Raw genomic sequence first — 22,944 nt, 5'->3', positions numbered from 1 at the left:
AGGGGGGGGGCACCCAAAGATCCAGGGGGGCACCCGGGGGGCACCCAAGGGGTCTCAAGGAGGGGGGGGGCACCCAGGGGTCCCGGGGGGGCACCCAGGGGGTCTCAAGGGGGGGGGGGGGGGCACCCAAAGGTCCTGGGGGGGGCACCCAGGGGGTCTTGGGGGGGGCACCCAGGGGGGTCTCAAGGAGGGGGGGGCACCCAAAGATCCAGGGGGGCACCCAAGGGGTCTCAAGGAGGGGGGGGGGGGCACCCAGGGGTCCCGGGGGGGGCACCCCGGGGGTCTCAAGGAGGGGGGGGGCACCCAAAGATCCAGGGGGGCACCCGGGGGGCACCCAAGGGGTCTCAAGGAGGGGGGGGGCACCCAGGGGTCCCGGGGGGGCACCCAGGGGGTCTCAAGGAGGGGGGGGCACCCAAAGATCCAGGGGGGCACCCAAGGGTCCTCAAGGAGGGGGGGGGGGGGGGGGCACCCAGGGGTCTCAGGGGGGGCACCCAGGGGGTCTCAAGGAGGGGGGGGGGCACCCAGGGGGTCTCAAGGAGGGGGGGGGGGCACCCAAAGATCCAGGGGGGCACCCAAGGGGTCTCAAGGAGGGGGGGGGGGCACCCAGGGGGTCTCAAGGAGGGGGGGGGCACCCAAAGATCCAGGGGGGCACCCAAGGGGTCTCAAGGAGGGGGGGGGGGGCACCCAAAGATCCAGGGGGGCACCCAAGGGGTCTCAAGGAGGGGGGGGGCACACCAGGGGGTCTCAAGGAGGGGGGGGGGGCACCCAAAGATCCAGGGGGGCACCCAAGGGGTCTCAAGGAGGGGGGGGGGGGGCACCCCAGGGGTCTCGGGGGGGGCACCCCGGGGGTCTCAAGGAGGGGGGGGGGGGCACCCAGGGGGTCTCAAGGAGGGGGGGGCACCCAAAGATCCAGGGGGGCACCCGGGGGGGCACCCAAGGGGTCTCAAGGAGGGGGGGGGGGCACCCAGGGGTCCCCGGGGGGGGCACCAGGGGGTCTTGGGGGGGGGCACCCAGGGGGGTCTCAAGGGGGGGGGGGGGCACCCAGGGGGGTCTCAAGGGGGGGGGGGGCACCCAGGGGGGTCTCAAGGGGGGGGGGGGGGGGCACCAGGGGGGTCTCAAGGGGGGGGGGGGGGGCACCGAAAAGGTCCTGGGGGGGGCACCCAGGGGGTCTCAAGGAGAGGGGGGCACCCAAAGATCCAGGGGGGGCACCCGGGGGGGCACCCAAGGGGTCTCAAGGAGGGGGGGGGCAACCCAGGGGGTCTCAAGGAGGCGGGGGGGCACCCAAAGGTCCCAGGGGGGCACCCAGGGGGTCTCAAGGAGGGGGGGGGCACCCAAAGATCCAGGGGGGCACCCAAGGGGTCTCAAGGAGGGGGGGGGGGGGCACCCAGGGGTCCCGGGGGGGGCACCCAGGGGGGTCCTCAAGGAGGGGGGGGGGCACCCAGGGGGTCTCAAAGGAGGGGGGGGGGCACCCAAAGATCCAGGGGGGCACCCAAGGGGTCTCAAGGAGGGGGGGGGGGGGGCACCCAGGGGTCTCAGGGGGGGGCACCCAGGGGGGGTCCTCAAGGAGGGGGGGGGGCACCCAGGGGGGTCCTCAAGGAGGGGGGGGGGCACCCAAAGATCCAGGGGGGCACCCAAGGGGTCCTCCAAGGAGGGGGGGGGGGCACCCCAAAGATCCAGGGGGGCACCCCAAGGGGTCTCAAGGAGGGGGGGGGGGGGGCACCCAGGGGTCTCGGGGGGGGCACCCCGGGGGTCTCAAGGAGCGGGGTGGGGGGCGCCCCGGGGTCTCACGTTGATGCAGAAGAGCGTGGTCATGCGGTGCAGGTAGTTGGGGTCGGCGGCCATGGCCAGCACCTTGGGCACGATGGTGCCCTGCGCCCAGTCCTGCCCGAAGCGCTCCACCAGCTTCCGCAGGTTACTGGTGGCCGCCTCCCGGATGGCGTAAACTGGGAGACAACCGCGGGCACCAGTAAGCCTCGCGCTGGGCCACCGCTTACCCCCTCGGGGCAACCAGGAGCGGCCCGCAAACTTGCCGGCTCCCAGTAAGGCCCTCGAGCTCCACTAACCCCCCACCAGGCAACCAGTAAGTCCCAGTAACCCTTCTAGGGGCTCCCAGTAAACCCCCCGAGATCCCAGTAACTACCCGTAACCCCTCCAGGACTCCCAGTAACCCCTCTAGGGGCTCCCAGTAACCCCTCTAGGGGCTCCCAGTAACTCCCAGTAACCCCTCCAGGACTCCCAGTAACCCCTCTAGGGGCTCCCAGTAACCCTCCTACAGCTCCCAGTAACTCCCAGTAACCCCTCCAGGACTCCCAGTAACCCCTCTAGGGGCTCCCAGTAACCCTCCTACAGCTCCCAGTAACTTCTCCAACTCCCAGTAACCCCTCCCAGGGCTCCCAGTAACCCCTCTAGGGGCTCCCAGTAACCCTCCTACAGCTCTCAGTAACTCCCAGTAACCCCTCCAGCACTCCCAATAACCCCTCTAGGGGCTCCCAGTAACCCTCCCTACAGCTCCCCAGTAACTCCCAGTAACCCCTCCAGGACTCCCAGTAACCCCTCTAGGGGCTCCCAGTAACCCTCCTACAGCTCCCAGTAACTCCCAGTAACCCCTCCAGGGACTCCCAGTAACCCCTCTAGGGGCTCCCAGTAACCCTCCTACAGCTCCCAGTAACCTCTCCAACTCCCAGTAACCCCTCCCAGGGCTCCCAGTAACCCCTCTAGGGGCTCCCAGTAACTCCCAGTAACCCCTCCAGCACTCCCAATAACCCCTCTAGGGGCTCCAGTAACCCTCCTACAGCTCCCAGTAACTCCCAGTAACCCCTCCCAGGGCTCCCAGTAACCCCTCTAGGGGCTCCCAGTAACCCTCCTACAGCTCCCAGTAACTCCCAGTAACCCCTCCAGCACTCCCAATACCCCTCTAGGGGCTCCCAGTAACCCTCCTACAGCTCCCAGTAACCCCTCTCAGGGCTCCCAGTAAACCACAGTAACCCCCACACACCTCCTACTAACCCCCCCACGAGCTCCCAGTAACCCCTCCCAGGGCTCCCAGTAACCCTCCTACAGCTCCCAGTAACTCCCAGTAACCCCTCCAGGACTCCCAATAACCCCTCTAGGGGTTCCCAGTAAACCCCAGTAACTCCCCCGCCAAGATCCCAGTAACCACCCCTGGAGCTCCCAGTAACACCTCTAGCAGCACCCAGTAACACCTCCAGCTCCCAGTATCCCCCGCAGAGCTCCCCACTAACCCCCAACTACGCAACCAGTAAGTCCCAGTAACCCTTCTAGGGGCTCCCAGTAACCCCCCCCCGACATCCCAGTAACTCCCAGTAACCCCTCCAGGACTCCCAATAACCCCTCTAGGGGCTCCCAGTAACCCTCCTACAGCTCCCAGTAACCTCTCCAACTCCCAGTAACCCCTCCCAGGGCTCCCAGTAAACCCCAGTAACCCCCCCTACACCTCCTAGTAACCCCAGTAACTCCCCAGTAACCCCTCCAGGACTCCCAGTAACCCACCCCACCCCCCCCCCCCCCCCCACCCCCAAGATCCCAGTAACCACCCCAGGAGCTCCCAGTAACACCTCTAGCAGCACCCAGTAACACCTCCAGCTCCCAGTATCCCCCCCCAGAGCTCCCAGTAACCCCTCCAGGACTCCCAGTAACCCCCCCCCCAGAGCTCCCAGTAACCCGCCCCCCCCCGAGCTCCCAGTTAACCGCCCCCCCCGAGCTCCCAGTAACTCCCAGTAGCCCCTCTAGAGGCTCCCAGTAACCCCCCAGTGCTCCCAGTATCTCCCAGTAACCCGGGGGAGCCAGGTGCCCGGCTCACCGTGGTCGACCAGCCAGGCCATGCAGAGCGAGTTCAGCTTCTCGTCAAAGAACTCCACGCCCTGGGAGGAAAAACCAGTATAAACCAGTATAAACCAATATAAACCAGTACCCTCCCCATATGAATCAGTATGTCGCCCACTATGAACCAGTAACCCCCACCCAGTACGAACAAGCGCCCTCCCAGTCCCCTCCAGCACAGCCCACTACCCCCCCCCAGTCCTCCCACAGAACACCACGCTGCCCTCCCAGTGCCTCCCAGTCTCTCCCAGTCTCCCTAATGAAACATCATACTGTTTTCCCAGTCTCTCCCAGTGCCCCCCAGAAACCCATACTGCTCTCCCAGTGCCTCCCAGAAACTCATACTGGTCTCCCAGTCCCCCCAGCTCCTCCCAGTGCCCCCCAGAAGCCCATACTGCTCTCCCCAGTCCCTCCCAGTGCCCCCCAGAAACCCATACTGCTCTCCCAGTCCCCCCCAGCTCTCCCAGTCCCCTCCCAGTGCCCCCCAGAAACCCATACTGCTCTCCCCAGTCCCTCCCAGTGCCTCCCAGCCCCCCCCCAGCAGCCCATGCTGCTCTCCCCAGTCCCCCCCCAGCTCCTCCCAGTCCCTCCCAGTGCCCCCCCAGCAGCCCATGCTGCTCTCCCAGTCCCTCCCAGTGCCCCCCAGAAATCCATACTGCTCTCCCAGTGCCTCCCAGAAACCCATACTGCTCTCCCAGTCCACCCCAGTCCCTCCCAAAAGCCCATGCTGCTCTCCCAGTGCCTCCCCAGTGCCCCCCAGAAACCCATACTGCTCGCCCAGTCCCCCCCCCCAGCTCCTCCCAGACCATCCCAGTGCCCCCAAGAGGCCCATACTGCTCTCCCAGTCCCTTCCAGTGCCTTCCAGTCTCCCCCAGCAGCCCATACTACTCTCCCAGTGCCTCCCAGTGCCCCCCCAGCAGCCCCATGCTGCTCTCCCAGTGCCTCCCAGTGCCCCCCCAGCAGCCCATGCTGCTCTCCCAGTGCCTCCCAGTGCCCCCCAGCAGCCCATGCTGCTCTCCCAGTGCCCTCCCAGTAGCCCATGCTGCTCTCCCAGTTCCTCCCAGTGCCCCCCCCAGCAGCCCATGCTGCTCTTCCAGTGCCTCCCAGTGCCCCCCAGCAGCCCATACTGCTCTCCCAGTCCATCCCAGAAACCCATACTGCTCTCCCAGTCCCTCCCAGTGCCTCCCAGTGCCCCCCCCAGCAGCCCATGCTGCTCTCCCAGTGCCTCCCAGTGCCCCCCAGCAGCCCATGCTGCTCTCCCAGTGCCTCCCAGTGCCCCCCCAGCAGCCCATGCTGCTCTCCCAGTGCCTCCCAGTGCCCCCCCAGCAGCCCATGCTGCTCTCCCAGTGCCCCCCAGCAGCCCATGCTGCTCTCCCAGTCTCTCCCAGTGCCCCCCAGCAGCCCATGCTGCTCTCCCCAGTGCCCCCCAGCAGCCCATGCTGCTCTCCCAGTGCCTCCCAGTGCCCCCCAGCAGCCCATGCTGCTCTCCCAGCCCCCCCCCAGCAGCCCATGCTGCTCTCCCAGTCCCTCCCAGTGCCCCCCAGCAGCCCATGCTGCTCTCCCAGTCCCTCCCAGCCCCCCCCCAGCAGCCCATGCTGCTCTCCCAGTCCCTCCCAGTGCCCCCCAGCAGCCCATACTGCTCTCCCAGTCCCTCCCAGTCCCATCCCAGTGTCTCCCAGCAGCCCATACTGCTCTCCCAGTCCCTCCCAGCGCCCCCCAGCAGCCCATGCTGCTCTCCCAGTCCCTCCCAGTGCCCCAGAGCAGCCCATGCTGCTCTCCCAGTGCCTCCCAGTGCCCCCCCAGCAGCCCATGCTGCTCTCCCAGTGCCTTCCAGTGCCCCCCAGCAGCCCATGCTGCTCTCCCAGTGCCTCCCAGTGCCCCCCAGCAGCCCATGCTGCTCTCCCAGTGCCTCCCAGTGCCCCCCAGCAGCCCATGCTGCTCTCCCAGTGCCCCCCCAGCAGCCCATGCTGCTCTCCCAGTCTCTCCCAGTGCCCCCCAGCAGCCCATGCTGCTCTCCCAGTGCCCCCCAGCAGCCCATGCTGCTCTCCCAGTGCCTCCCAGTGCCCCCCAGCAGCCCATGCTGCTCTCCCAGCCCCCCCCAGCAGCCCATGCTGCTCTCCCAGTCCCTCCCAGTGCCCCCCAGCAGCCCATGCTGCTCTCCCAGTCCCTCCCAGCCCCCCCCAGCAGCCCATGCTGCCTCTCCCCAGTCCCTCCCAGTGCCCCCCAGCAGCCCATACTGCTCTCCCCAGTCCCTCCCAGTCCATCCCAGTGTCTCCCAGCAGCCCATACTGCTCTCCCAGTCCCTCCCAGCGCCCCCCAGCAGCCCATGCTGCTCTCCCAGTCCCTCCCAGTGCCCCAGAGCAGCCCATGCTGCTCTCCCAGTCCCTCCCAGTGCCCCCCCAGCAGCCCATGCTGCTCTCCCAGTCCCTCCCAGTGCCCCCCCAGCAGACCATGCTGCTCTCCCAGTGCCTTCCCAGTGCCCCCCAGCAGCCCATGCTGCTCTCCCCAGTCCCTCCCAGTGCCCCCCAGCAGCCCATGCTGCTCTCCCAGTGCCCCCCCAGCAGCCCATGCTGCTCTCCCCAGTGCCTCCCAGTGCCTCCCAGTGCCCCCCAGCAGCCCATGCTGCTCTCCCAGTGCCCCCCAGCAGCCCATGCTGCTCTCCCCAGTGCCTCCCAGTGCCCCCCAGCAGCCCATGCTGCTCTCCCCAGTGCCTCCCAGTGCTCACCAGCTGGCCGGCCAGCAGGGGCATGTACTCGATGATGGCCAGGCGCACGCGCCACTTGGCGTCCTCGGCCAGCTCGACGATGGCGGGCAGCAGGGACTGGGAGAGCTGGCGGATGCCGATGACCTCGTTGACGCAGTCCAGGTTGGAGATGATGTTGAGGCGCACCTCGGGGCACTGCGGGGGACAGGGGGCGGCACGCTGGCACCCGCGGGTGGCACCGATGGAGGCGGCGCCTACGGGGTGCCGGCACCTATGGAGGTGGCACCTATGGAGGTACTGACATCCGTGGAGGTGGCACCTATGGGGTGGTGGCACCTATGGAGATACTGACATCCGTGGAGGTGGCACCTACGGGGGTGGTGGCACCTATGGAGGTACTGACATCCGTGGAGGGTGGCACCTATGGGGTGGTGGCACCTATGGAGGTACTGACATCTATGGATGTGGTGGCACCTACTGGATAGTGGCACCTATGGAGGTACTGACATCTATGGAGTTGGCACCTATGGAGATACTGACATCCATGGAGGTGGCAGCTACGGGGTGGTGGCACCTACGGAGGTACTGACATCTATGGAGGTGGCACCTACGGGGTGGGGGCATCTATGGAGGTACTGACATCTATAGAGGTGGCACCTACAGGGTGGGGGCATCTATGGAGGTACTGACATCTGTGGAGGTGGCACCTACGGGGTGGTGGCACCTATGGAGGTACTGACACCTATGGAGGTGGCACCTACGGGGTGGGGGCACCTATGGAGATACTGACATCCATGGAGGTGGCACCTACGGGGGTGGCAGCACCTATGGAGGTACTGACATCTATGGACATGGTGGCACCTACTGGATAGTGGCACCTATGGAGGTACTGACATCTATGGACGTGGGGGGACCTACTGGATAGTGGCACCTATGGAGGTACTGACATCCGTGGAGGTGGCACCTATGGGGTGGTGGCACCTATGGAGATACTGACACCTATGGAGGTGGTACCTATGGAAATACTGACATCCATGGAGGTGGCACCTACAGGGTGGTGGCACCTATGGAGGTACTGACATCTATGGAGGTGGCACCTACGGGGTGGGGGCATCTATGGAGGTACTGACATCTATGAACGTGGTGGCACCTACTGGATAGTGGCACCTATGGAGGTACTGACATCCGTGGAGGTGGCACCTACGGGGTGGTGGCACCTATGGAGATACTGACACCTATGGAGGTGGTACCTATGGAGATACTGACATCTATGGAGGTGGCACCTATGGAGGTACTGACATCTATGGACGTGGGGGCACCTACTGGATAGTGGCACCTATGGAGGTACTGACATCTGTGGAGGTGGCACCTACGGGGTGGTGGCACCTATGGAGATACTGACATCTATGGAGGTAGCACCTATGGGGTGGTGGCACCTATGGAGGTACTGACATCTATGGAGATGGCACCTATGGAGGTGGTGGCGCCTATGGAGGTACTGACATCTATGGAGGTGGTGGCGCCTACGGGGTGGTAGCATCTATGGACATGGTAGCACCTACAGGGTGGTGGCACCTATGGAGGTACTGACATCTATGGAGATGGCACCTATGGAGGTGGTGGCGCCTATGGAGGTACTGACATCTATGGAGGTGGTGGCGCCTACGGGGTGGTGGCACCTATGGATGTACTGACATCTGTGGAGGTGGCACCTATGGAGGTACTGACATCTATAGAAGTGGTGGCACCTACAGGGTGGTAGCATCTATGGACATGGTAGCACCTACAGGGTGGTGGCACCTATGGAGGTACTGACATCTATAGAAGTGGTGGCACCTACAGGGTGGTGGCATCTATGGACACGGTAGCACCTACAGGGTGGTGGCACCTATGGAGGTACTGACATCTATGGAGGTGGCACCTATGAGATGGTGGCATCTATGGAGTGGTGGCACATATGAACATGGTGGCATTCATGGAAGTGGCACCTACAGCGTGCTGGCACCTATGGACATGGTGGCACCTACAGGGTGGTGGCACCTATGGACATGGTGGCATTCATGGAGGTAGCACCTACAGGGTGGTGGCACCTATGGATGTGGTGGCAGCTACGGGGTGGTGGCACCTATGGATTACTAACACCTATGGAGATGTCGGCTACGGGGGGGGGGTGGCATCTATGGAACTACTGACACCTATGAAGGTGGCACCTACGGAGGTACTGATATATCTATGGAGATAGCACCTATGGGGTGGTGGCACTTATGGAGGTACTGACATCTATGGAATTGGCACCTACGGGGTGGTGGCACCTACGGAGATACTGATATCTACAGAGGTGGCACCTACATGGTGGTGGTACCTATGGAGGTACTGACATCTGTGGAGGTGGCACCTATGGGGTGGTGGCATTCATGGAGGTAGCACCTACAGGGTGCTGGCATCTATGGACATGGTGGCACCTACGGGGTGGTGGCATCTATGGGGACATCGTAACTACGGAGGTGGTGTCACCTATGGACATAGTGGCACCCATGAACATGGCATCTATGGGGCGATGGCATTTACGGACATGGCACCATCTAGGGGGTGGTGGCATCTACGGGGTGATGGCATCCATGGAGGTGTCACCTATGGAGTTGGCATCCATGGAGGTGTCACCTATGGGGTGGTGGCATCCATGGAGGTGGCACCTACGGGGTGGTGGCATCCATGGGATGATGGCATCCATGGAGGTGGCACCATCTACGGGGTGGTGGCATCCATGGAGGCGTCACCTATGGAGTTGGCATCCATGGAGGTGTCACCTATGGGGTGGTGGCATCTATGGAGATGGCACCTATGGGGTGGTGGCACCTACAGGGGGGCACCTACAGGGTGGTGGCATCTATGGAGATGGCACATATGGCGTGGTGGCACCTACAGAGCTGGCACCTACAGGGTGGTAGCATCTATAGGGGTAAAACCTGTGGGGTGGTGGTACCTGGGGTGGTGGCACCTATAGAGGTGGCACCTACAGGGTGGTGGCACCAGGACAAGTTACTGGGAAGGGGACACTGGGGGTGGTGGCACTGGAGGTGGCACGGGGACATTTGGGGTGGTGACACCTGGGGGGGTACTGGGAGGGGGACATTTTGGGTGGTGGCATCTATGGGTGGCACTGGGGACACCTGGGGGTGGTGGCATTGGGGTGGTGGCTCCCCAAGTTCCTGAGTGTCCCCAAGCGTCCCCAAATGTTCCCAAGGTGTCCCCATGATGGTGACATCATCGCCAAGCCCTCAACCGGGTTGGTTGTGCCACCACGGTCCCCCATGATGTCCCCAACCCAGCACCAACCTCACGTCCCTGAGAGTCCCCAAGTGTCCCCAGATGTCCCCAAGTGTCCCCAGATGTCCCCCACCACGGTGGCACCGTCTCCAGCGCGTCCCCGTGATGGTGCCACCATCCCCAACCACGGCGGTTGTGCCACCACGGTCCCCATGATGTCCCCAATCCATCAGCACCTCCCCATCACTGAGCGTCCCCGAGTGTCCCCAACTGTCCCCAAGTGTCCCAGGTGTCCCCAACGCGTCCCCACCTCGTCCTTGAGCTGCGCGAGGAAGAGGGGCAGCAGATGCTCCACCGTGTTGTCCTTCCCCAGGATGGGGGACAACCCCATGATGACGGAGGCCAGCGCCGACTTCACGTGTTGGTTGGCGTCCGACACCAGTTCCTGGGGACAGCGTGGGGACACCGTGAGGTGGGGACATCCGTGCAGGGGTGGGGGCTGCGCTGTGGGGTGGCTTTAAGGTGCTCCTGAGGTGTCCTCAGGATGTCCCACCGCCCTAGAAGGTCCCCAGGGGTGTCCCCAAGGTGTCCCCATGATGTCCCGTCACCTCAGGAGGTCCCCAGGGTTGTCCCCAGGGTGTCCCCATGATGTCCCACCACCCCAGGTCTCCAGAGACGGCCTCAGGGTGTCCCCATGATGTCCCACCACCCCAGGAAGTCCCTAGAGGTGTCCCCATCATGTTCCTCCACCCCAGGAGCGTCCCCAGGGTGTCCCCACGATGTGCCACCACCTCAGGAGGTCCCCAGAGGTGTCCCCATCATGTTCCTCCACCCTAGAATGGCCCTAGGATTGTCCCCAGGGTGTCCCCATGACGTCCCACCACCCCAGAAGGTCTCCAGAGATGCCCCCAGGGTGTCCCCATGACATACCACCACCCCAGAAGGTCTCCAGGGATGGCCCCAGGGTGTCCCCATGACATCCCACCACCCCAGAAGGTCTCCAGAGGTGGCCCCAAGGCGTCCCCATGATGTCCCACCACCCCACAAGGTCTCCAGAGGTGGCCCCAGGGTGTCCCCATGACGTCCCACCACCCCAGAAGGTCTCCAGGGATGGCCCCAGGGTGTCCCCATGATGTCCCACCACCCCGGAAGGTCTCCAGAGGTGGCCCCAGGGTGTCCCCATGATGTCCCACCACCCCAGGACATCCCCAGGGTGTCCCCATGGGGTCCCTGGGGTGTCCCCATGACGTTGCACCACTCAAAAGTGTCCCCACCTTGATACAAACCAAGACGTAACCCATGGTGCCAACATCACCTTGTCCCCATGACGTCCCCCCATCCCACCCCACGCAGTTCCCCCACCCCAGGGTGTCCCCGTGGTGTCCCCACGATGTCCCCCCACCCCAGGGTGTCCCCACGATGTCCCTTACCTTGATGCAGGGCAGGATCTGGCCCATGATGACGGCCTCCCGGCAGTCTGGGGACAAGTTCTCGCAGAACTCTGGAGAAGGAAGAGGGAAAAGAGTGACATCGGTTGGGGATGTGGGGACACCGTGAGTGGCCTTGGGGACATGGGGGACTCCAGGAACCATCCTTGGGGACCTGGTCACCATCCCTGAGGACACGGGGGACTCCAGGAACCACCTTTGAGGACATAGGGACCATGCCTGGGGACATGAGGGACTCCAGGGACCATCCCTGGGGACACAGGAACCATCCCTGGGGACGATCTCTAGGGACACAGGGCACTCCAGGGACCATCCTTGGGGACACGGGAACCATCCTTAGGGACATGGGGGACTCCAGGAACCATCCTTGGGGACATGAGGACAACCCTTGGGGACTTGGGGACCATCCCTGGGGACACGGGGACCACCCCTGGGGACACGGGGACCACCCCTGGGGACACGGGGAACTCAGAACTGTCCTTGGGGACCTGGTGACCACCCCTGGGAACACGGGGTCCTGGGGACCACCCTTGGGGACACGGGGACCTCAGGACCGTCCTTGGGGACCACCGTGGGGACATGGGGACCGTCCTTGGGGACCTGGTGACCATCCCCGGGGGACACGGGGGACTCCAGGGACCATCCCTGGGGACACGGGGACCTGGCAACCATCCCTGGGGACATGGGGGACTCCAGGGACCATCCTCGGGGACCTGGGGACCACCCCTGGGGACACGGGGACATGGGGACCGTCCTTGGGGACCTGGTGACCACCCCTGGGGACACGGGGGACTCCAGGGACCATCCCTGGGAACATGGAGACCTGGGGACCGTCCTTAGGGACCATCCTTGGGGACACGGGGACCTGAGGACCGTCCTTGGGGACCTGGTGACCATCCCTAGGGACATGGGGAACTGGAGACCACCCTTGGGGACCATCTTGGGGACACGGGGACCTGGGGACCATCCTTGGGGACCTGGTGACCATCCCTGGGGACATGGGGGACTCCAGGGACCATCCCTGGGGACACGGAGAACACCCTTGGGGACACGGGGACCTCAGGACCGTCCTTGGGGACCTGGTGACCATCTCCGGGGGACACGGGGGGCTCCAGGGACCATCCCTGGGGACACTGAGACCTAAGGACCATCCTTGGGGACCTGGTGACCATCCCCGGGGGACATGGGGGGCTCCAGGAACCATCCTTGGGGACACGGGGACCTGAGGACCATCCCCAGGGGACACGGGGGGCTCCAGGGACCACCCCTGGGGACACGGGGACCTGGAGACCATCCTTGGGGACCTGGTGACCATCCCTAGGGACATGGGGACCACCCTTGGGGACCATCTTGGGGACACGGGGACCTGGTGACCATCTCCGGGGGACACGGGGGGCTCCAGGGACCATCCCTGGGGACACTGAGACCTAGGGACCATTCTTGGGGACCTGGTGACCATCCCAGGGGACATGGGGGGCTCCAGGGACCATCCTTGGGGACACAGGGACCTGAGGACCATCCCGGGGGACATGGGGGGCTCCAGGGACCACCCCTGGGGACACGGAGACCTGGGGATCACCCCTGGGGACCATCCTTGGGGACACAAGGACCTGAGGACCATCCTTGGCGACCTGGGGACCATCCCGGGGGACATGGGGGGCTCCAGGGACCACCCCTGGGGACACGGAGACCTGGGGACCACCCCTGGGGACCATCCTTGGGGACACAGGGACCTGGGGACCATCCTTGCGGACCTGGTGACCATCCCCAGGGGACATGGGGGGCTTCAGGGACCACCCCTGGGGACACGGGGACCTGGAGACCATCCTTGGGGACCTGGTGACCATCCCTAGGGACATGGGGACCTGGGGACCACCCTTGGGGACCATCTTGGGGACACGGGGACCTGGTGACCATCTCCGGGGGACACGGGGGGGCTCCAGGGACCATCCCTGGGGACACTGAGACCTAAGGACCATCCTTGGGGACCTGGTGACCATCCCCAGGGGACATGGGGGCTCCAGGGACCATCCTTGGGGACACGGGGACCTGAGGACCATCCCCAGGGGACACGGGGGGCTCCAGGGACCACCCCTGGGGACACGGGGACCTGGAGACCATCCTTGGGGACCTGGTGACCATCCCTAGGGACATGGGGACCACCCTTGGGGACCATCTTGGGGACACGGGGACCTGGTGACCATCCCCAGGGGACACGGGGGGCTCCAGGGACCATCCCTGGGGACACTGAGACCTAGGGACCATCCTTGGGGACACTGAGACCTAGGGACCATCCTTGGGGACCTGGTGACCATCCCGGAGGACATGGGGGGCTCCAGGGACCATCCTTGGGGACACAGGGACCTGAGGACCATCCCGGGGGACACGGGGGGCTCCAGGGACCACCCCTGGGGACACTGAGACCTGGGGATCACCCCTGGGGACCATCCTTGGGGACACAAGGACCTGGGGACCATCCTTGCGGACCTGGTGACCATCCCAGGGGACATGGGGGGCTCCAGGGACCATCCCTGGGGACACGGGGACCTGGGGACCACCCCTGGGGACATGGAGACCATCCCCGGGGGACATGGGGAGCTCCAGGGACCACCCCTGGGGACACGGGGACCTGGGGACCATCCTTGGGGACCTGGTGACCACCCCTGGGGACCTGGTGACCTCCAGCATCCCTCCTTGGGCCCCATCTCCATGGCCGTGGTGACCCAGTGCCCATCTCCAAGGACACGAGGATCCTCCTCCTCCGTGGGGACACGGGGGGGGGGACACGACACCCAGGCATCCGGAAGGGCGTGGCATCAGCTGACCTTTGACCTTGTGGGAGGCGGCCGCCCGTACTTCGGCCTCGCAGTCCTTCATCAGGCTCTGGAAGGCCCCGACCAGGTCGGTCTTGGTGATCTCGGGGCCAACGGCTCGTTGGAGCTGGCAGGGGGCAAAGGCCAGAGGTCAAACATCTCCAAAAAGGTCCCCGCGTTGTCCCCCAAATGTCCCCAAGGGCGTCCCAAATTGTCTCCCAAAAATATCCCTCCAAAATGTCCCCAAGCGTCCCAAAAAATCCCCCCAAACATCTCCAAAAATTCCCAAGGCTGTCCCCAAATGTCCCCAGGGCGGGCCTCAAGTGTCCCAAATGTCGCCGGGGGGTCCCCAAATTGTCCCCAAGGGCGTCCCAAATTGTCCCCCAAAAAATATCCCTCCAAAATGTCCCCAAGTGTCCCAAAAAATCCCCCCGAACATCTCCAAAAATTCCCAAGGCTGTCCCCAAATGTCCCCAGGGCGGGCCTCAAGTGTCCCAAATGTCGCCGGGGGGTCCCCAAATTGTCCCCCAAAAATATCCCTCCAAAATGTCCCCAAGTGTCCCCAAATGTCCCAAAAAATCCCCCCAAACATCTCCAACAATTCCCAAGGCTGTCCCCAAATGTCGCCAGGGCGGGCTTCAAGTGTCCCCAAATCGTCCCCAAGGGTCTCCCAAATTGTCGCCCCCCCAAATATCCCTCCCAATGTCTCCAAGGGTCCCCAAAAATCCCCAAGGCTGTCCCCAAATGTCCCCAGGACAAGCCTCAAGTGTCCCCAAATGTCCCCAAATTGTCCCCCCCCCAACATATCCCTCCAAAATGTCCCCAAGTGTCCCCAAACATCCCCAAAAATCCCCCCCAAATGTCCCCACCTGTCCCCAGGGGCCCCCTCATGTGTCCCCACACATCCCCACGTGTCCCCAAATGTCCCCGGGGTGCCCCCAAATGTCCTCACACATCCCCACGTGTCCCCAGGGGTGTCCCCACACATCCCCCCCCATGTCCCCAAATGTCACCACAGGCGTCCCCAAACGCCCCCCACACGTCCCCAGGGCATCCCCAAATGTCCCCAGGGTGCCCCCAAATGTCCCCACACATCCCCATGTGTCCCCAAATGTCCCCAGGGTGCCCCCAAATGTCCCCACACGTCCCCAGGGCATCCCCAAATGTCCCCAGGGTGCTCCCAAATGTCCCCACGCATCCCCACACGTCCCCAGGGTGTCCCCAAATGTCCCCCGGGTGCCCCCAAATGTCCCCAAGGGTGTCCTCGCCTGTCCCCACACATCCCCACATGTGCCCACACATCCCCACGTGTCCCCAGGGTGTCCCCAAATGTCGCCACGGGCGTCCCCACAGATCCCCATGGGCATCCTCATGTGTCCCCACATGTCCCCAAATATCCCCACACATCCCTACGTGCCCCCAAATGTCCCCAGGGGTGTCCCCACACATCCCCACGTGTCCCCAAATGTCCCCACACATCCCCAGGGCGTCCCCAAATGTCCCCAGGGTGTCCCCAAATGTCCCCCACACGTCCCCATGGGCATCCTCATGTGTCCCCACACATCCCCACATGTCCCCACACGTCCCCAGGGGTCCCCGGGGTGTCCCCAAATGTTGCCACGGGTGTCCCCACAGATCCCCATGGGCATCCTCATGTGTCCCCACATGTCCCCAAATATCCCCGCACATCCCTACGTGTCCCCAAATGTCCCCAGGGGTGTCCCCACACATCCCCAAATGTCCCCACACATCCCCACGTGTCCCCAGGGGTGTCCTCGTGTGTCCCCAAATGTCCCCACACATCCCCATGTGTCCCCAAATGTCCCCGGGGTGTCCCCAAATGTCCCCACACATCCCCAGGGAGTCCCCAAATGTCCCCCAGGTGCCCCCAAATGTCCCCCACACGTCCCCATGGGCATCCTCATGTGTCCCCACATGTCCCCAAATATCCCCGCACATCCCTACGTGTCCCCAAATGTCCCCAGGGGTGTCCTCGTGTGTCCCCAAATGTCCCCACACATCCCCACGTGTCCCCAAATGTCCCCACACATCCCCAGGGCGTCCCCAAATGTCCCCAGGGTGTCCCCAAATGTCCCCCACACGTCCCCATGGGCATCCTCATGTGTCCCCACACATCCCCACATGTCCCCACACGTCCCCAGGGGTCCCCGGGGTGTCCCCAAATGTCGCCACGGGCGTCCCCACAGATCCCCATGGGCATCCTCATGTGTCCCCACATGTCCCCAAATATCCCCGCACATCCCTACGTGTCCCCAAATGTCCCCAGGGGTGTCCCCACACATCCCCAAATGTCCCCACACATCCCCACGTGTCCCCAAATGTCCCCACACATCCCCAGGGCGTCCCCAAATGTCCCCAGGGTGTCCCCAAATGTCCCCCACACGTCCCCATGGGCATCCTCATGTGTCCCCACACATCCCCACATGTCCCCACACGTCCCCAGGGGTCCCCGGGGTGTCCCCAAATGTTGCCACGGGCGTCCCCACAGATCCCCATGGGCATCCTCATGTGTCCCCACATGTCCCCAAATATCCCCGCACATCCCTACGTGTCCCCAAATGTCCCCAGGGGTGTCCCCACACATCCCCAAATGTCCCCACACATCCCCACGTGTCCCCAGGGGTGTCCTCGTGTGTCCCCAAATGTCCCCACACATCCCCATGTGTCCCCAAATGTCCCCGGGGTGTCCCCAAATGTCCCCACACATCCCCAGGGAGTCCCCAAATGTCCCCCAGGTGCCCCCAAATGTCCCCCACACGTCCCCATGGGCATCCTCATGTGTCCCCACACATCCCCACATGTCCCCACACATCCCCAGGGCATCCCCACACGTCCCCAGGGTGTCCCCAAATGTCGCCACGGGCGTCCCCACGGGCATCCTCATATCTCCCCACACATCCCCACGTGTCCCCAGATGTCCCCAAATGTCCCCACACATCCCTACGTGTCCCCAAATGTCCCCAGGGGTGTCCTCGTGTGTCCCCACACATCCCCACATGCCCCCAAATGTCCCCACGCATCCCTAAATGTCCCCAGGGGTGTCCCCACACATCCCCAAATGTCCCCACACATCCCCAGGGCGTCCCCAAATGTCCCCGGGATGTCCCCACATGTCCCCACACATCCCCAGGGCATCCCCACACGTCCCCAGGGTGTCCCCAAATGTCGCCACAGGCGTCCCCACACGTCCCCATGGGCATCGTCATGTGTCCCCACACATCCCCACGTGTCCCCAGATGTCCCCAAATGTCCCCACACATCCCCACATGCCCCCAAATGTCCCCACACATCCCCAAATGTCCCCAGGGCTGTCCTCATGTGTCCCCACACATCCCCACATGCCCCCAAATGTCCCCACACGTCCCCAGGGTGTCCCCAAATGTCGCCACAGGCGTCCCCACACGTCCCCATGGGCATCGTCATGTGTCCCCACACATCCCCACGTGTCCCCAGATGTCCCCAAATGTCCCCACACATCCCCACATGCCCCCAAATGTCCCCACACATCCCCAAATGTCCCCAGGGCTGTCCTCATGTGTCCCCACACATCCCCACATGCCCCAAAATGTCCCCACGCATCCCCAGGGCGTCCCCAAATGTCCCCCAGGTGCCCCCAAATGTCCCCACACATCCCCACACGTCCCCAGGGTGTCCCCAAATGTCGCCACGGGCATCCCCACACGTCCCCATGGGCATCGTCATGTGTCCCCACACATCCCTACGTGTCCCCAAATGTCCCCAGGGGTGTCCTCGTGTGTCCCCACACATCCCCACATGCCCCCAAATGTCCCCATGCATCCCTAAACGTCCCCAGGGGTGTCCCCACACATCCCCAAATGTCCCCACGCATCCCCACATGCCCCCAAATGTCCCCACACATCCCCACATGCCCCCAAATGTCCCCACACATCCCCAGGGCGTCCCCAAATGTCCCCGGGGTGCCCCCAAATGTCCCCACACACCCCCACACGTCCCCAGGGTGTCCCCAAATGTCCCCCACACGTCCCCAGGGTGTCCCCAAATGTCCCCGGGATGCCCTCGTGTGTCCCTACGCATCCCCACATGCCTCCACACATCCCCAGGGCATCCCCAAATGTCCCCAGGGTGTCCCCAAATGTCCCCACACATCCCCAGGGTGTCCCCAAATGTCCCCCACACGTCCCCAAATGTCCTCAGGGTGTCCCCAAATGTCCCCAGGGTGTCCCCACGCATCCCTTAACACCCCCAGGGAGGGTCCCAACTGTCCCCAAAGCACTCCCAAGCGTCCCCAAGGATGTCCCCACCTCGGTAAACTTGTCGGCCACCATGTACCGGACGCGCCAGGACTTGTCCTCGGCCGCCTGCCGCAGCGTGGGCATCACCAAGCCCTCCAGCTCCTCCTGCGGCAGCAACTGGGCGATGCTCACGCAGGCCTCCACCGCCAGCAGCCGCACCGAGTCCTGGGGACCAAAGCAAGGGACACGGTGGGGACCCAAACGTCTGGGAGGGACCCATCCCCCAGCCACAGAGCACCCAGGTATCCGGGGTCCCTTTACCTGCTCGTCAGAGGCGAGGTTGGAGAACATAGGGATGATCTCGCTCTTGACGTGCTCCAGCTCCAAAACTTTGGCGAATTCTCCCAGTTTGGAAGCGGCGGCGCGACGGACCATGGGGGTGTCGTCCGAGCAGAGGTTGCGGAAGTATCTGGGGACGCGAGGACAACCCTTGGGGACATCCCGAGATCCCTGGGGACATCCCGAGATCCCTGGGGACGCGCTATGGGGTCTGCTGGACCAGGCCACGAACCTTAAATTGGGCCATGAAGGCCAACATTAAGACCAAGGGCTAGTTGAGGGACATGAAACACAGGTTAGGGCCACCAAGGTTGGCTTGGGGACACTGGTGACACCTTGGAGAGGCGCCATGGGGTCTGCTGGACCAGGCCACGCACCCCAAAATGGGCCATGGGGGCCAACGTTGGCACCCTGGGCTGACCGAGGGGTAGTTGAGGGATGCGAAACATGGGTTGGGACCACCAAGGTGGCTTGGGGCCACCAAGGTTGGCTTGGGGCCACCAGTGGCACCTTGAGAACGTGCTATAGAGCCAGTTTAATCAAGGCATAACCTCAGTTACGGTCCACGAGATCAATATGAAATCCCTAAACTAACCAACAACTGATAAAAGGACATCAAGAACGGGTTTCAACCACCCAAAAATGAGTTAGGGACACCAAGAACGGCTTGGGGACACTGGTGACACCTTAGGGACATGCCACAGGATCTGCTTGACCAGGCCACAAACCAAAAAAATGGGCCATTGGGCCAACATGAAGACCCTTGGCTGATCTAGACTGAGTTGAAAGACACCAAAGATGGGTTGGGGACACCAGGAACAACGTGGGAACAGCGTGGACGCGCCGTGGCATCACCGCAACCACGCCATGAGCCAACTAACAGCCCAAGGAACCAACGCGAAGACCTTGGAGCCAACCCAAACCAGACCAAGTCCCACCAAAGCGGCCGTGGGGCCACCAGGGATGGCTTGGGGCCACCGGGGAGCTCACTCACTGTCGCAGCTCGGCCTTGACGGGGCTGGAGACGCGTGGGTAACAGACGCTGAAGAGGCCACAAGCGGAGGTGCGGGAGGTGAACCAGTCACCCCCCGCCAGGCGCTTCACCAAGGGGACGAAGTGACCTTCTAGGTCAGGTGGGGTGTGCTCGTGGGACACCGCCCGTAGGGACTCCACCGCCTTGTCCCGCACCACTGTCTCCTCCACCGTGGCCAGGCTCTCCAGGGGGGGCTGCAGGGAGAGACATGGGGTCACCCCTAAACCGTGACCCCCCCAAACGGTGACACCCCCCACCTCTGAGGTCCCTCCTGTCCCTGAAGTCCCCCCGCAAGGAAGCCAAGGTCACCCCAAGCAGCCCAACAGTCTCTTGAAGAACCCAACGTTGTCCTCAGATCACCATGTAGGGTCTTTCAGGGAGAGACGGGGTCACCCCCAAATTCTGACACCCCCCCCCAAGGTCTCTCAGGTCCCCAACATCCAACCAACCAACCCAAGGTCCCACCACGGAGCCCAACGTGCTCCAGAAAAGCCCAACGTCCCCCCCAGGTCATCTCAATGTCCCCCCCCAAGGGGTGGTGGGGGTCTGTAGATCACCCCCAAAACCTGACACCCCCCCAAGGTCCCTCAGGTCCCCAGAGTCCCCTCACAAGAAACCCAACATCCACCCAATCTGCAACATCCCACTATGGAGCCCAACATTCTCCTCAAGAGCCCAAGATCCCCTCAAATGATCTCAATGTCGCACTTGAGAACCCCAATGTCCCCTCAGGAAGTTGGGGGGGGCTCCAGGAGGTGACCCCCAAATCCTGACACCCCCCCCAAGGTCCCTCAGGTCCCCAACATCAACCTACAAGAAACCCAACGTCCACCCAACCAACCCAACATTCTCCTGAAGAGCCCAAGGTCCCCTCAGATCATCTCAATGTCCCCTTGAGGACCCCAACGTCCTCCCTGAGGACCCCAACGTCCCCCCAGCTGGCGGTGGGGGTCTCGAGGGGGTGACCCCCAAATCCTGGCACCTGCCCCAAGGTCCTTCAGGTCCCCAACATCACCCTACAAGGAACCCAGCGTCCACCCAACCAATCCTACGTCCCACCACAGATCCCAGGTGGTCCTGGGGTGGGATCCAGGTGTCCAAGATGGGGTCGGGGGGACCCAAACGCCCGGGGAGGGGACCCAAACGCCCGGGGAGGGGACCCAAACGCCCGGGGAGGGGACCCAAACGCCCGGGGAGGGGACCCAAACGCCCGGGGAGGTCCGTACCAGGAGGCAGTGGACAAATTCTGGTCCCCCAACCAGGGCGGTGAAGGTGCCGAGCTGCTCCGCCAACGCCAGCAGCACCTCATCCTCATCGTAGATGGTGTCTGTAACAAAAAATGGGACAGATCTGTCACACCCCTGGGCTGTCAATCACCCCAAGCCCCACCCACCACCCCAAACCCCACCCCACCACCCCTAAACCCATCTCCCTCGCACCGTCCAAGCAAAGGGGGTGGCGTAGGGCAATGAGGGGTGGTTTGGGGTGGGGCATGGGGTGATTTGGGGGTCCAAGAATTTGGGGACCACCCCCTGGGTCGTCCCCCCGCCCTTACCGGTGAGGAAAGGCAGGAGCTCGCTGCGGGTGCGCTCCACGCCCAGCGCCAGCGCGATGGTCGAGAGCTTCTTGATGCTGTTGAGGCGTAGCTGGAGAAAAAGCGGGAGGAGGCAAAAAAGGTGAGGAATTACCCCCACCCCCCAAGCAAAATGGGACCCCCTGGGGGGGAACCCACCCCCCCCCCCAGGGCAAATAATCACCCTCCCTAGGATAAATACCCCCCCTTGGGATAAATAAAACCCCTCCTGGGGGGGAATCTCAGCCCCCTGGGGACAAAATGGCCCCTGTGGGGGCAAATATCCTACCCAGGAGCAAATAACCCCCTCTCAGGGGAAAATAATGACTCTATAGGGGGAAACCTCCCCCCCCGGGGCAAATAACCACCCTCCCAATGTAAATACCCCCCCTTGGCGTAAATAAAACTCCTCCTGGGGGGGAATCTCAGCCCCCTGGGGACAAAATGGCCCCCGTGGGGGCAAATAACCCCCCCCAAGAAACAAATAACCCTTCCTTCATGGGCAAATAAGCCCCTCCTGGGGGAAACCTACCCCCTGGGGCAAATAACCACCCGCTCTGAGGTAACTGGGGGGAGAAATCTCAGCCCCCTGGGGACAAAATGGCCCCCATGGGGGCAAATACCCCCCCCCCCACGGGCAAATAAAGCCCCTACTGGGGGGAAACCCACCCCTCTGGGGCAAATAAAGCCCCTCCGGGGGGAACTCACCCCCCTGGGGTCTAAATGCCCCTCCCCGGGGGGAAAATACCCCCCCAGGGGCAAATAAAGCCCCTCCTGGGGGGAACAACCCCCCCCCCTTGGGGACAAAATGGCCACCCTGGCGTCAAATAAGACCCCCCAGGGGCAAATGAAGCCCCTTCCGGGGCGAAACCCACCGCCCCACGCGATTCAGCCTATCAGAAGCCTCGTCTCACGGCTCCGCAGCGCCGCCGCGGCAGAGAGGAGCCCCCCCATTGGTTCCGCACCCTCCCCACCTGCTAAGCTCCTCCCCCCCTCGGCTCCGCCCACGCCGGGCGACACCCAATGGCTGCCGACGAAGACCCGCCCTCCTGCTCCCATTGGCCGCCGCGAGGCGAAGGGGAGGGGCCAATCCGAGAGCGCCGCGCTGCCCCGCCAATAGGGGGCGCCGCGGAGGGGGGGGGGGGGGAAGCGACGATTCCCTTCAACCCCTCCCGGGCCAATCAGGAGCCCCCTCACAAAATGAATGGGGGTCGCCAACCAATCACAGCGCGCCTTTCACCCCCACCACCGGCCTGAAGCAGACAAGGGGATGAGGATCCCCTCCCCCCCCCCCTCGCCATGTAACGCCGCTCCCCATTAGCCCGGGCCTGAGGGGGGGGAGGCAGCCTCAACCAATCAGAGCGGCCCTTTCACGGCAGCGCCGCCGCGGCGGCCGCCATTAGCGGTAAAACCGGGGCCGCGGCGGGCGATGGCGGCCGGGCCCGGAGGCCGAAGCCGGGCCCGGGGAGCGAAGCCGGGTCCGGTAACCGGTACCTGCACGTCCTCGTTGCGGAGCTCGTCGATGAGAACGGCGATAGGGTAGAGCGAATCGTCGCCGTCCGCCGCCGCCATCTTCGCCGCCGCCGCCCCGGCTCTGAGGGGCCGCACGGGGCCGCCCGCCCCGCTCTTGCAGGGTCTCCCCGAACGCTCATTGGCCGGCGCTACCCCAACGCCCGCCCCCTTCCCGCTCCC

General features: G+C 63.9%; 1 protein-coding gene across 1 annotated transcript; it reads right to left on the bottom strand.

Moving 5' to 3' along the window:
- Positions 1-1,752: 1,752 nt before the first annotated feature.
- PPP2R1A (protein phosphatase 2 scaffold subunit Aalpha) lies at positions 1,753-22,824 on the bottom strand. The gene is made up of 12 exons (XM_075727264.1): positions 22,747-22,824; positions 21,235-21,325; positions 20,906-21,006; positions 19,641-19,873; positions 18,629-18,776; positions 18,377-18,532; positions 14,085-14,199; positions 11,242-11,312; positions 10,122-10,256; positions 6,566-6,739; positions 3,821-3,881; positions 1,753-1,943 (listed from the first exon to the last, which is right to left on the bottom strand). The coding sequence occupies exons 1-12, from the start codon at positions 22,822-22,824 to the stop codon at positions 1,753-1,755; spliced, it is 1,554 nt and encodes a 517-aa protein (XP_075583379.1).
- Positions 22,825-22,944: the final 120 nt, after the last annotated feature.

This window comes from Pelecanus crispus (genome assembly GCF_030463565.1).
Source record: "Pelecanus crispus isolate bPelCri1 chromosome 25 unlocalized genomic scaffold, bPelCri1.pri SUPER_25_unloc_1, whole genome shotgun sequence".
Classification (NCBI taxonomy): Eukaryota; Metazoa; Chordata; class Aves; order Pelecaniformes; family Pelecanidae; genus Pelecanus; species Pelecanus crispus.
This window is presented reverse-complemented; position numbering and strand designations above follow the sequence as displayed.

Excerpts from the sequence above, each read along its gene's own strand:
- PPP2R1A (XM_075727264.1), bottom strand. The coding sequence starts at position 22,824 with ATGGCGGCGGCGGACGGCGACGATTCGCTCTACCCTATCGCCGTTCTC. Across the intron at positions 18,777-19,640 it reads GTCAAGGCCGAGCTGCGACA|ATACTTCCGCAACCTCTGCT; the intron begins GTGAGTGAGCTC and ends TCGCGTCCCCAG. Across the intron at positions 14,200-18,376 it reads TGGCCGACAAGTTTACCGAG|CTCCAACGAGCCGTTGGCCC; the intron begins GTGGGGACATCC and ends GCCCCCTGCCAG.